At 40.0% G+C, this 15,532-nt stretch overlaps 1 protein-coding gene across 1 annotated transcript in view; it reads right to left on the minus strand.

Moving 5' to 3' along the window:
- The window catches only part of TTC6 (tetratricopeptide repeat domain 6), a 179,795-nt gene that overhangs the window by 2,914 nt on the left and 161,349 nt on the right, over positions 1–15,532 (minus strand). The window contains exons 29-31 of the mRNA XM_012806438.2: positions 11,844–12,054; positions 8,970–9,122; positions 7,977–8,147 (exon numbers count right to left, since the gene is read on the minus strand). Coding sequence (XP_012661892.2) covers positions 7,977–8,147; positions 8,970–9,122; positions 11,844–12,054 — 535 coding nt within the window. The remainder of the gene's footprint in view (positions 1–7,976; positions 8,148–8,969; positions 9,123–11,843; positions 12,055–15,532) is intronic.

Consider the following 15,532-nt stretch of genomic DNA (forward strand, 5'->3'; position numbering starts at 1 on the left):
AATAGGTCAAGTACTGAGAACAACTGACCCAATCAATTATTATTGAGAGATCATCTTTTCCCAAAGTCTATAAGTGGACCAGCAACATAGCCTTCAGGCAATATTCCATGAACTTTGCTTCCTCTGACTTTTGAAAGGCACTTAAATCAAGATCATTTAATCCATTTCTTCCCTGGATGGCAGCTAGTCTATACCACAGTTAAGTGCAATTTAAGATTCTGCCCCCTATTGAGATGGGGGCAGAATTGGCAGCCATTTGCAAAGAGCTTGAAGAGAATTCACTCCTGAAAAGAAGGCAGCACTCACAGTCATCAGAAATGAAGCAAGGGAAAGACTCTAAGCAGGACCAAGAGTTCCTTCATAAAGTAATTTGGGCTTCATTTTAATTCACCAATAAAAGATCAATAAAACCTGTACAATCATACACCACAACTCATCATAGCTTCAGCCAGGTAGGAGCAAACGTTTACCTTGGCTAAGAGGAAAGAACTCAGTAAAATGTGAGGAGTTCACCTAACTTTGTACAATGTGATTTTCTATTATAGCTTCTAAATTATATTACTTAGAAAATGAAAACCTATAAACTTAATGAAGCTATTCAAGTATAGGAGTACTAACTATGAAGTAATTAGAGGCTAAAGACACCTAACACAATGGATGCCCTTGATTTTTTAACATTTGGTCTAATGCCCTCAGGATGTGTAATTAATTAAAAAATAGATCCAATTTTTTTCAAAGTCATCTGTAGTTCATAATCCATGCATGGAGCTCATCCAAACATGGTTTAAAATCAAGTACCCAAGTCACATATGTGTTTTATCCCTCTAGAGATCATTTGATCAGCTGAAGGATCCTTCCTCCTAACAGAAATCTTCTCTAGTATAGTCATAAACAGGGGATGGGGTCAGGGGGAGGAGCGTTTTCTCCACACAGGCCCAGACCACAGTGGATTAATTATCTGAATTACTATTCTCAAAATTATAAATATGGTCTGAAGCCACACGCACTATAAAGCCTAAACATCCAGTAAATTAAGACAGAGGATGGAACACATTTTACATGAAAGATTTGCCCAGCTAATGTGTCAGCAATTGGGGGGGGAGGGCAGGGAATAGAACTATACTGTTAAAAAAATTTGAAAAGTTCAAGCTACACTTTGGATCTAACCAAATAATGTGGTACCTAATACCCACAGAGTCATTAAAAACAAAAAAAATTAAAAGGTAAAGGTCTCCCTTTCATGCATGCTTAAATATCTATGGAAACAGAAAATTTCTCTGTGTATTTTATTTGCCTTAATCTTATCAACTACTTCACAGTGCAAAGAAACAATTCTATGACCCATCCAGGGACTAATCTGAGTTTGATAAAGTTTAAGACAATTGACCTTGGTTTGTCAGCCTGTGAAACATTAGCATCCCAGCTGCCAATGAGATTTGAGCAATGACAACCTCATTCATGCCCAACAGAATTATATCTTAGATAACTCTGACCTAGCCTCTAGCTTCACCTCTGAGGTCAACCAGACTAATCCCAGGGGTCAGTAAGCTGTTAAGGCTCACAGCATAACTTGGGAAAGAATAAAGGCTAACCCAAAGCAGAAACTGAAAGGAGGGGACATATATGGAAAAAACAAATTAAGAAGCAAAATTGACAAGATTAGATCACCAACTAGGTAAGGAAGTAAGAAGGGAAAGTTACAGTTGACTCTGATATTTCTAGTCAGGTGACTTTATGGAAGGTGACATTTTGAATTGAGAGAGAATTTTTGTGAAGAAGAAATCTGAAGTGGGTGACAGATGTAGAGATCAATCCAATTTGGGGTTTAACGCACCTGCAAAATAACCAGTTCTGGCAACTGGAGATAAATATGGGTCAGGAGTTCAGAGAAAGATGGAGGCTTACTAGTATAAGCCATGGGAGTGAACGGACTTTCTGAGTAAAGAAAAGTAGGGAGAAAAGTACAGAGTATGATTCTTGCTCCTAAAGAGCAGACTATCTAATTAGAGTAAGAAGATAAGATATCAAGACCCCAAAACAATGATAGAGTGACACAAAGCAGTATTAATCTGCATAGAAAGAACTCACCAAGAGCATCCACTTGGGAAAGGACATTTATTCTCTTCAATAAACTATACTGGGAAAACTGGCTATGTTGAAAAGTGAACTAGACCCCCACCTCTCACCATGTACAAAAATCAAATCAAAATGGATCAAAGTCTCAAATGTAAGACCTAGAACTATGAAACTACTAAAAGAAAACATTACAGAAATACTTTGGGATATTGGCATGGACAAAAAACTCTTGGATAAGGCCTCAAATGAACAGGCAACAAAAGCAAAAATAGACAAATGGTATCATATCAAGTAAAAATACCTCTGCACCATAATAATAATACTAATAATAATTAAAAAAATGTACAGATAACCAACAGAATGAGAAAAAATATTGACAGACTATTCATCCAACAGGAGATTAATAACCACAATATGTAAGGACCTCAAACAAGTCAACAGCAAAAACAAACAAAACAAAATTCCACTGAAAAGTGTGCCAATGGGGCCAGGTGTGGTGGCTCATGCCTGTAATCCTAACATTCTGGGAGGCTGAGTCAGGTGGATTGCCTGAGCTCACAAGCTTGAGACCAGCCTGAGCCAAAGCTAGACCTTATCTCCAAAAATAATTGGGCATTGTGGCAGGTACCTGTAGTCCCATCTACTTGGGAGACTGAGACAAGAGAATGGCTTAAGCCCAAGAGTTAAAGGTTGCTGTGAACTATGGTGCCATAGCACACTACAGAGGGCAACAGAGTGAGACTCTGATTCAAAAAAAGAAAAAAAAAGTAGGCCAAGAGTATGAATAAACATTTCACTAAAGATAAACAAATGACCTATAGGTATATGACGAAATGCTCAACATCATTAATCATCAAGGAAATACAAATCAAAATCACAATGAGATACCATCTTGCCCCCATTTAAATAGCTATTATTAAAAAATAAAATAAAATAAAAACTAATAGATGCTGCCAAAGATGCACAGAAAGGGGCTCTTTAGTAAACTGTTGGTGGGAATGAAAATTAATACAGCCATTATGGAAAACCTTATTGAGGCCCTCAAAACAACAGAAATACCATGTGATCCAGCAAAGCCACTACTGGGTATATAATATGCAAAAGAAAAGGAACTTGTATATCTCAGAAATATATGCACTCCCATCTTTATCATAGGACTATTCACAATAGCCAAGATATGGAATCAACCCAAGTGTCCATCAACAAGAATGGGTAAAGAAAATGTAGTATATATCCACAATTAAATACTAGTCAGCTATAAGAAAGAATAAAATTCTGCCATTTTCAGCAATATGGGAAAGCCCAGAGGACATTATATTAAGTGAAATAAGAAGCAAGGCATGGAAAGACAAATATCACATGTCCTCACCCATCCCATATGCAGGCGCTAAAAACCTCATTGACGTAGAGTAGAATGGTGCTTACCAGAAGCTAGAAAAGGAAGAGACAGGATGAAGAGAAGTTGGTTAATGCAAACAAAAATACACTTATTTTTTTTTTGAAGGAATAAGTTCTGGTGTTTGATAGCACAGTATAGTAGAGTGACTATAGTTATCGATAATTGATTACATATTTCAAAAAAGCTGTAAGAGAAGATTTGGAATGTTTCCCACATAAAGAAATGATAAATGTTGGAATGATGAATGTTCCAATTACCCAGATTTGATCACTACATATTATATATTGCTAACAAAATATCACACATACTTCATAATATGTGTAATAATTATGTTTTGATTTAAAATTATATTTTTAAATGAACTAAAAAATTGTTATGGAAGCCATTGCAGGTGAGAAAAAATAAATCACAAAATCACAATAAAGGAACTCAGAAAAGAAGTAAACAGGGGTTAGGATGACTGACCAGATATACCATTTGTCAGAGCATGTCAGTAGGAAAAAATCTTTAGATGAAGGAGAAAAGACAAACAAACAAGCAAAGTTTAGGTATAATTCTGAGGGAAGGATGCTAGAACTTACAAAAGACTTCCCAGAAAGAACTTTTGAAACAGAACAAGAAGGAGCAAGACATGAGCAGAGATCAACCCCAAAACACTGGGAGTCCAAAGAAAAGGGTAGGTGGAAAAGTCTATTTCTCCCATGCTCACATCTCTGACAGGTGGCATGCTACTGAGATGCTAGGGTGACTTTCTACCCCATGAATCCAAAAGCTGCTGCTGCCAGTGGGAGCTTCTTGTGGACAAAGCATCAGGCTCACAACCCAGCAGGGCACTTTTAATCACCACAGACCCAAGCTGAGAACACAGGTACTATATTGCTTCTCTACCCACCATGGATCTTTGTCCTCCCCAGGGGGTTTCAGCTTCTCAGTATTCATCTTGCCCGTTCCCACATAAACATTTCCCAACACTGGTTCACACGACAAGAGCCCCAGGAATCCTGTGACTTATTTGGTCACAGGGAATCTGTGTGCCCCTAAGCCTCAACAATGCAGGTAAGCTGCCTCCCAAAGAAAGGGACAGAGATAACAAAAGTGCTATCTTTCCTTCATCTAGACTCTTTTCTTCCCCTTCCTCTGCCTGCCCCTTTTGCTGCCAAAGAGACAGATGCTGCCATATTGAGGCTTCCCCAAAGAAATAGGGCTCAAAAGTCCAACAGCAGACTAAAGAGTGCTCGACTATGACCTCCCTGCTCACTGGCCTACCCCATTGCTGCTTTCCCAGTCTCTCCATCAGAACAAGGTACAGCCTGAATTAGAGGGACGTCAAACCTGCCTAAGCATCCCATAGGAGACTTGAGTCCAGCACACTTCTCCTTGGCATGGTCAGGGATTGATCTTTAGGGACCCAAGACAAGGCCAACAGGCCAGATCCCATACCCTCAAGGACTCAATCTCATTATTTGGGGGAACAGAGGGAAAATTTGTGAACTAATCTTAGGAGATGGGGGAGCCAATTGGGGCAGAATGGAAGGAACAGTATACAATGTGGATCCCACTTGCAACATACACGTGGAATACCCCTCACCCCACAGGAAGACCATGTTCTCAGCCCAGACTGGGATCCTGGGAAGGGAAGCTCCTAGCCTGCAGCACATCATGGGGAAGCTAAAGTAGTTTGACCTCCTGCCTGCTAGCAGACACAAGAGGGAGACCACAGAGCAGAGGAGGAAGAAGAGGGAAACCTCCTCCAGATAGGCAGATTGTGAATCTCAAACAGCCAAGATAAGTTCACAGCCAAATTCTACCAGACCTACAAAGAAAATCTAATAGTCACACCACAGAAATTATGACATAATATTCAGAAGGAGAGAATTCTCATCAACTTATTCTATGAAGAAAGTATCAGCGTGATTTCAAAGCCAGGAAAGGACCCAACTAAAAAAAGAAAGAAGGAAAACTACAGAGCACTATCCCTTATAAATATAGATGCATAAATTCTCAATAAGATTCTAGCAAACCAAATTCAGGAGCAAATCAAAAACATAACTCACCATGCCCAAATAGATTTCATCCTAGGGATGCAACAATGGCTCGACATGCACAAATCTATAAACGTGATTCATAAACAGAAGCAAAAACAAAGACCATATGATCATCTCAATAGACACAATGAAAATATTTGACAAAATTCAATACCCTTTTATGATAAGTACTCTTTACAAAACAGCCCCAGATGGAATACATGTACAACAAACAGATTGTACTAAATGAGGAAAATTGAAAGCATGCCATCTTAAATCTAGAACTAAACAAGGTTGCCCACTGCCACCACTTCCTGTCAACATAGTGCTGGAAGTCCTAGTCAGAGCAGTCAGATAAGATAAGGAAATCAAAGGTATCTAAATGAGGGCAAAAGAGGTTCAATTATCACTTTTTCTGACAATATGATCTTACATCTAGAAATCCCCAGAGATTTTGCCAAGAGACTCCTGGAATTGATACAGCAATATAAATTCAGCAAATCCTCAGGTTACGAAATGAATGTACACAAATAAGTAGCGTTTATAGATACCAACAACAAGCAGCAAATCAAATCAAAGATTTAATACCCTTCACAATGGGAACAAAGAAAATAAAACGCCTAGAAATATATTTAAACAAAGAGGTGAAAGACCTTTACAAGAACTATAAAACACTGAGGCAGAAAATTATACAGGATGTAAACAGATGGGAAAAACATACCATGCTCATGGATTCCCAGAGCTAGCATTGTCAAAATGTCTATACTACCCAAAGTGATCTAAAGATTCAACAGAATCCCCATTAAAGTAATAATGTCATTTTTCATAGATCTAGAAAAAATAGTTCTGTGCTTGTGTGGAATTAGAAAAGAGCCAGAACAGCCAAAAGAACCTTAAGCAAAAAGAACAATGGAAGGCTTCCCTTTATCAGACTTCAAGCTATATAACAAGGCGATAGTAGCCAAAACATCATGGTACTTACACAAGAACAGAGACATAGACCAATGGGTCAGGAAACCCAGATACAAAACCCTCCTCACTTTGCCGTCTGATCTTTGACAAAGCAGATAATAGTATACACTGGGGAAAAGAATCCCTATTCACTAAATGGTGTTGGGAAAATTAGATAGTCATATGTAGAAGACTGAAACAGGATCTGTATCTCTCACCACTCACAAAAAGTTAATTTGTGATAGATTTAACAGACTTAAATACAAGGCATGACACTATGAGAATTCCAAAGAAAATGTTGGGAAAACTCTTACAGACATTGGCCTAGGCAAAGAATTCAGGAAGAAGACCCCAAAGGAATCACGGCAACAACAAAAATTAACAATTGGACTTGATTAAATTTAAAAAGCTTCTGCACAGCCAAGAAGACAATTGATAGACCACATAACAACCTATAGGGTGGGGAAAAAAATTTGGATGCTATACCTGTTAAAGGGCTAATAACCAGAATCTATAAATAACTCAAGAAAATCAGCAAGAGAAAATCCAACAACCCCATTAACAAGTAGGCTAAAGACATGAACAGAAGCTTTTCAAAAGAAGATAGACTTATGGCCAATAAACATCTCTAATCATCAGAGAAAGGCAAATCAAAACTACAATGAGATGTCACATCTCCAGTGAGACTGGCTTTTATCAAAAAGTCCCCAAACAACAGATCCTGGTGTGGGTGTGTGGAGAATGGAACACTTCTACACGGTTGGTGGGACTGCAAACTAGTACCACCCCTATGGATGGAAAGTTGTATGGAAATACCTCAAAAAATAAAAAGTTGACCTCCCAGGTGATTCAGCAACCCCACTGTTGGGTATTTACCCAAAGGACAAAAAGTCATTTTATCAAAAAGACACATGTACTCCAATATTTTCTGTAGCATCATTTATAATAGCAAAGATGTAGAATCAGCCCAGGTGCCCATCAATACATGAGTGGATTAATAAAATGTGATGTACTGGAGTACTACTAAGCCACAAAAATGGTTAACTAATACCTTTTGTAACAACCTGGATGGAACTGGGACCATTCTCCTAAGTGAAGTATTGCAAGAATGGAAAAACAAACCCCACATGTACTCCCTATTAAATTGGAACTAATCAATCAATACCCATGTGCACATTTGGTCAGTAAACCTCAACAGAAAGCAAGCAGTGGGAGGGGAGAGAAGGGGTTGGGTAAATTCATACCTGATATGTACAATGCACACTAGTAGGTGAGGGGCCCACTTACAACTTTGATGCCAATTGCACAAAAGCGATTCATGTAACCAAAACACGTGTACCCCTATAATATCCTGAAGTTAAACAAATTACAAACATTCCTATTGAAAAGAACATTTTTAAAAAGAGCCAAAGAATTATTATCCCACATTATAAGGATTATGTTTTGAAATATGCATATATATATATATATAACACAAATAAAGTATTTAATTTCAAAAAGGAAATGTTAAGGAAAACTTATATTACCTGGGAAAACTGCCTGTGGTGAAAGTAGATATTTCCTGCATTAAAGTAAGCCAGCGGGTACTTGGGGTTTAGCAAAATTGCTGCTTGATAGTCTCTCATTGCATTCTGTTGTTGACCCATAAACTCATGAATCACACCACGATTTGTTAAGAATTCTGGTTTCGTATTGATCTGCAATATAATAGTATGAGTACTTAGCATCTGGGAATAGTATGTATCTCCAATTTCATGTCTGCAAAAATGAATGTTATGAAATCTACTTGTGGGAAACTGGTAATTTTATAGCGCAGTGAAAAGCCATTAGCGCAAATATTTTGAGAAAGGACTTGTCATGGAGTTGGTTCAATGTCAACACTTTTTGTTGATTTGGCAGCGATAAAACAAACAATCTTATTGTTTTGCTCTGTTCCATTCAGTGGAATAGACATAACAGAAAAACTTATCTGTTTAGCTATGTTAAACTGGAGAAGAAATTAGATTCGATAGTTAACATGCTTATTGGTCCTGTGTAGTAGCAATTACATTTCAATCCTTTCCTCTTTCTCATCTGAAATATGACTTCTGCCCAAATTTATAAAAACAAAACCTAAAAGCTAGAAGAGAAAGAGTTTCTGCCCTTGCATTCAACATGAGGTTTTTATTTGTCATTTCACCGGAGGAAGAATCTGGGGAACACCATTCTTTCCTTAATTCTTCCAAACCTAAAGCATTATTTTAGGTTGTGCATTTATTTTGTATTAGAAAATAAGACTCATGTACCAAGAAACTATAAACTGTATTTACTAAGCAGAATCAACATTGACCAGGAATTTGTTGAATTTCTAAAAAGCAAATAAAACTGGCAAGCCGTAACTACCTCAGTGATCATTCAGGAAAAAAAAAAAAATTCCCCACAAGTGACTTTTAAAAAGTAACAGAGAACTTCTTAGTTAAATGTATTTACTGATAGTGTTAATTAGGCTAATAGTAAGCCTATCTAAGTAAACTTTGTACCTTCATGGCAGTATTAATATCCTTCATGGCAGCAAAATTATTGCCCATTTGAAGACAGATTATGGCTCTCCCTTCATAGGCTAGGTAGCTCTTCGGATCAATTTCTGTGGCGATGGTAAAGTGACGCCAAGCTTTTTGGAATTTTCCTTGGGCCTGAAACAATTTTCAGATTACATGAAGTAGGAAATAGTCCATAACATGCCAAATGCTTATGATTCTCACTCACTCTGTAAAATAAAGTCTTTAGCATGGGTATATTTATCTTGTGCTAAATCTAAGGTATCTTAAACAAAGTAGACTATACCATGAGTGTATTTGATTGGCTAATGACCTCTGACTGTTTTTGATTAAATTTAATTAGCTAAAATAAATTTAATTGTAGTCATCTCTCACACCAATCCCGGACAACATAAAATCATGGCCACCATGTGAAACATCAATGTTTCTGACCAGAGCCTAAAAGTTTACATTGAGTTCCATGCACAGACAGGAACTGTATTTATTTGCTTGGCACTGTTTCTCCAGTTATACAGAATATATACATACTACACATAATAAAATAAATACAGGAGAACAGATGAATGAATAAACTAATGGTATGAAATGTATTTCTATACATGGTACCGGCATCTGGAATTTCAGGATCACTATACATTATCCATGGAAAATGCACGTACATCTACCAAATCATGTTTCTACCAACCTTAGTGCTAACTAGAAAAGAGAAAAAAAAGGTCAAGAAAGGGGCACTGTTAACAGAACGATGAAGTCAGAGTATTTCCTAGAAAAGACCAGCTGGCAACTGAATGCCTTCCCACAGGAAAGCAGTGAGCTAATAAATTCAGCATGGTCCAAGGTCTGTCTTTTTTTCATGGGCTCAAAAACCCAATTTGCCAGAATCTCTGAAGTTCAATCACTTTAGCCAAGCTGAGCCAAACGACTCTCAGGTCTAAGCACACAACTGAAAATAAACTGAACTATTAAGGGAACTAGACCCCCCCCTTTTTTTTTTAATTAGAAATAAAGGCCTTCAACTCCAGCCGCATCACATACCACTCTCCCCTGCCCACAACACTCCATCCACTCAGGCCCTCTCTCTCTTTCTTCTGTCTATTGGGAGGTTCTCCCTGGAACACTATGAACCCCAACCCATAATTTCACACCTCAACTTTTATGTTAATTTCTCTGAAAAAAACCCTCTCATCTCTCAAACAAAGCTAACTTTCCTTGTTTTGAGTTGCACTAAAACCCATATGTTTCCTTTGTTGCACCCATCATGATTATAAGCAAATAATGTTATATATATGATGAAGTGTTTGATGCCTGTCTCTCTGCTAGGTAGTAAACTCTGCAAGAAGAAGCACATGTATCTTTTTCATTGCTATACCCTTATGCCAAAAATAGCTCCCATCCTATATTAGATGTTCAGTAAAAGTCTGTTTAGCTGGGTATGGGGACTCATGCCTATAATCTCAGCACTTTGGGAGGCCAAGACAGGTATATTGCTTGAGGCTAGGTGTTTAAGACCAGCCTGAATGACATAAAGACCTCATCTCTATATAAAAAAATAATAACAACAACAATAATAATATAAAATTTAGCCAGGCATAGTGGCACATGTCTGTGGTCCCAGCTACTTGGGGGACTAAGGCAGGAGGATTGCTTGAGTCCAGGAGTTTGAGGTTGCTGTGAACTATGATGACTCCACTGCCCTCTAGCCCTGGCAACAGAGTGAGACTCTGTTTCAAAACAAAACAAAACAAAACAAAAAAAGTCTGTTGAATACATTGAATGATAAAGTTAACACATTTCATGGATTGAAGTCAGCACTAGTTGCTTTGAAAGTCACCTTGTCTCTTTAAATTGACTTTATAAATTTCTACTATAATTCAATAATGGCTAATGTTATGCTTAGCTCTCAGGAAGCAATCTTATATCCCTTGTTAATAAGTTCTAGAGCATACCTGATTATAGCAACCATTCTCACCCCTTCCAGTATTATCACTTAGATCAGCCAAACTCATTTAAAAAAAAAATCGACTTTAACAGAAGATCATTAAGAGGAATTTTTGTAAATTATAATTCAAATATATTTTTTATCTGTTATTTAAAATTTTGAATATTTAAAGGGATAAAAAGATTTAAGATTACTCAGTTACTTTTCATGGAAAATAGCGCATTTAAACACTTTATTACAAATATGTCACTACATCTCTTATGAGTGCAAACAGCTTATTGAGTTATGAAATTGTGGTGCAAGGGTCAGGTCAGAGTGTCCCAGAAATCACTCTGAGACCTGCTTGGCAACATACGGAGTAGCACTTGCCCATGTTGCAGGAAGGACAAATGCCTGACCTCCTGCCTTCCCAGCACATCCTAACACACAGCCATTTGGAAGATGACTGCATTCGGGAGCTCCTGTACAGTGTCAGTCTGACTCACCACATGGCTGGAGACTTCAAAACTTTCACGTGTAATCTGTTCCCTTTAGCTTTTCACTAATACAATAGATAGAACAAAACTTACATAGCCCAGATATAAGATAATAAAATAAATGTTAGCCAGGTTCTCGTATGTCAAACTTATCAGGCAAAGTTTAAAAGTTGTTTGTAAATGTAGGGGTGCAGTAGGGAGGGGTGCAGACATTAAAGAAACTGATTGAAAAGCTCCTCATCTGACTAGCATACAAGGTCCCTTCCCAGGCTTATCCAAGCAGGCTCCCTGTTACTAATTGAACCCCTGATCCCCACTGCCACTCTGGACACTAGGTAAGAGAAAGGTAAATTCTTATAACCAAAGAAGTGGCATTATCTCTATTACCAGTAAAGGGCCAAAACATGCTTTCAAGGCTCAAACAATGTTAAATAATATTACCTGCAAACTATAGCCTAAGCTAATTCTGGCTTTTATGTATGATGGGTCAAAATGTATTGCCTTCAGAAAGTCCTTCTGTGCTTTCTTGATAAATTCACTATCACCATATTTCATATAAGAATTTCCCCGTCCATTATAAGCATCCAGGTAACGTGGTTTAATTTTAATAGCACAGGTAAAGCAATGGATAGCCTCTTCAAACTCGCGAATTCTGAAAGAAAAAGAGAAAAGAAAAAAGAAACTATTGATGCCTTCTGACAAACTGAGACATTTTGGTAACATACAAAACATATGTCTTTCTATATATGACTTTTCCATAAAGATTTGAATATTCCCTTACCAAAAAAAAAAATCCTTCTTATTATCCATCATAGAAGGTAAGCACCCAAGTTCATATGACCTAAGGAAGCCTGGCAGGTTATTAAAGACAGTAAAAAAAAAAAAAAAAGACTTAGTAAAAGGGAAGAAGGGGGGTAGGAGTCATTTTCACGGCAGAATGTGATGGAGTGATATTCTAGAATTCTTTTTTTAAATTATGAAAGTCTGAACGTCATTCTTAAACCTGTTTTTAACAGCTATCAATTACCAGTATAGAAAAACAGGTGATATTATTGATAAAATATATGATTTAAATTAGACAAAAATAAATTTACATATACGTATCTAATATTTCATTATGCAATGAAAGGAAACAGATTTTTACCACATGGAGGGCCTTACTTCAGATCTTTCTAAGGAAGCTCATTTTGTTGTAGACACCAGGAAAGGCAGAGAAAGAAAGAAGTAAAATGCATTTTATTTTATTACCTTGTGAACGTATCTAGCTAAATGATAATTCTGTCTCTCTATCCTCCCTAATCATCCCCTTGAGGTCAGGGTGAGGTCTGTTGAAGGAATCCAGTCTTTGTTCATGAGCATATAAAGTCACTTCCCCATTTCATGTACATATCTAATAATGATAGTTAGTCTCAATTCACGTGGACAGAGTACAGGATTTTTAAAAATAGAATGAGGTAGCTAAAATGTTTACTTACCACCTACTTCTCTAAATGCTTCGCAGGAGCTATTCATGTAATCCTTCCAACACTCTGTGAACTAGTTATAATTATCTATATTTTACAGATGAACAGAAAACCATGGCTCAGAAAAGTCTGCACACAGGAAATGGCATAGAAAATAGCATACTAAGTTAGCACAGAGTAAATAAATGCCTGAGATTCAAACTCAAGGTAAATCTCACATCAACATCCATGCTTTTCGACACAGCTGTCTCAGCCAGACATTCTGCACCTACAACACACCTGTGGTTGGCGCACAGGAGCCAGTGAGTTGATCACAGTGTAGCTAAAAGAAAGGCTTGGAGTTCAGACTTGAGCCTGAGCATGCAAATCAATACAAATTCTTCAAGATTGCTAAGAGGAGCAAGGAACAGCAAGCAAAAACATCTAGCGCAGAGACCCTCACCCAGGAAAGGTCACCATCTTCCCGTCTTTTCCTACTTCTCAAGCAGGCTTCAAAATTCAGTAAGATTTATCACTACTTAGCTCATTTTAGCTTTACTACTTCACTACTTGGCTCATTTTTCCTTTATGAAATACATGGAACCCAGGATAACTGTTCTAGAAACAATCCTCTCCTCGATGTTACTCAAGAGTATCTCTCATGACAGCGCTTCTCAAACTTTAAAACTCCACCATCATTTACCGAGTACTTTCATTGAAGTCAATTCACTTCTTTTACTTAATTTATCAAAAGACAACTTAATTACATTGCCATAAATTTAAAAATTAGCATCTCATGCCATAAATAGAAGGAAACACCAAAAATAAATAAAATTGGAGGGGGATTCTGGGAAGATGGCCGACTGGTAGCAACCCTGGTCAGAGGCTCCTGAGCAAAGGAAGAAAAACTGGTTGGAATCAGAATCTATGAAGCCAAAGATGGAGAGCTGAGCCCAGAAAGAAGTTCAGCAAGGTGTAAATCCAAGGAAGATCATTTAAGAACATAAAATACAGGTACAAAGCAGGCCCCAGAACTGCTTGCTAGAGCCGCCTGCCTCCCGCGGGTGGCGGGTGGCCGCAGAAAAGCCCCCTGTGCCGGGAAAGCACAGAACGACTTGGTAGAGCCTTGCACACCCCACCCCGCGGGTGGCAGCAGACAAGTCCCCCTCTCTGGGAAGACCCAGAACTGCTTGCTAGAGCCACGCACCCCATGGGTGGCTGAGAAGAATCCCACCACAGGGCTCTGGGCAGGTCCAGAACTGGTTGCTAGAGCCACAAGCCCTCCGTGGGTGGTGGGTGGCCAGAGAGGAGTTCCCCTGCTCCGCGCAGCCACAGAAGTACTTGCTAGAGCCTTGTGCACTCCCACGGGTGGCGGCAGACAAGTCCCCCACTCTGGGAGGACCCAGAACTGCTTGCTAGAGCCGCGCACCCCATGGGCGGCAGAGAAGAATCCCGCCACAGGGCTCTGGGCAGGTCCAGAACTGATTGCTAGAGCCGCAAGCCTCCCGCTGGTGGCGGGTGGCCGGAGAGGAGTTACCCTGCTCCGGGCAGCCACAGAAGTACTTGCTAGAGCCTTGCACACCCCCGCGGGTGGTGGCGGTCAACTCCCCCACTCTGGGAGGGCCCAGAACTGCTTGCTAGAGCCATGTGCCCTACTGGTGGCAGAGTAGATCCCTGCTCCAGGGCTCTGGGCAGGCGCAAAACTGCTTGCCAGAGCCACACACCTCTTGCTGGCGGCAGGTGGCAGCAGAGGACTTCCCCTGCTCTGGGCAGGTGCAGAATCACTTGCTAGAGCCCTGAGCACCCCCATGGGTGGCAGCGGTCGAATCCCCCACTCTGGGAGGGCCCAGAACTGCTTGCTAGAGCCGTGCACCCCACAGGTGGCCGAGGAGATTCCTGCTCCAGGGCCCTGGGTGGGCCCAGAACTGCTTGCTAGTGCCACGGGTGTTCCGCGGGTAGTGGCGGAGGAGTCCTCCATTCCAGGCAGACCTCAAACAGCCTTCTAGAGACACACACACCCCACAGGGGCCAGCGGAGGAGTTCCCTGCTCCAGGCACCTGTGCTGAGTGGGCCCAGAATTGCTTGCTAGAGCCACGCACACCCTACAGGAGGCGGTGGAGGAGTCTAGTGCTCTGGGCGGGCCAAGAACTCTTTGTTAGAGCCATGTGTGTCCCACAGACAGAGGTAGAGGAGTTCCCCACTCCGGGCTCCCAGGCTGGGAGGGAATAGATTGGCTTGCTAGTGCCATACACGTCCAACAGGCCACGGTGAAGAAGTCCTCCACCCCTCCAGCTACTCTGGTGGGGCCGAAATAAGACTGATCTGGTTGCTTGCGTACCCTACACAACCACTGCCATTCCCCCGCCCCCTGGCTGCTCCAGGGTACTGAACTAGGACTGATCCGGCTACTGCCGGTCTCCTGCCCCCTGGTTGCACCAGTAGGCTAAATGAGGTCTAATCCGGCCACACATACTCCCGTGCAGCTGCTACTGTTCCACTGCACCCCAGTTCCCCCAGCACCGGAGAACTGGGAGTAGACAATAGACATGCTCTGCCTCTCTCTCTGGGCAACCAGAAGAAGCCACCAACTGAACAGTTCTGATAAGGCCTCCAAACAAGGTAAACTCAGAATGGGGCAGAATCAGTGGAAAAACTCTGGCAACTCGAATAACCAGAATAGATCAACTC

This window comes from Otolemur garnettii, unplaced genomic scaffold (genome assembly GCF_000181295.1).
Source record: "Otolemur garnettii isolate 467f Iridium unplaced genomic scaffold, OtoGar3 scaffold00052, whole genome shotgun sequence".
Lineage (NCBI taxonomy): Eukaryota > Metazoa > Chordata > Mammalia > Primates > Galagidae > Otolemur > Otolemur garnettii.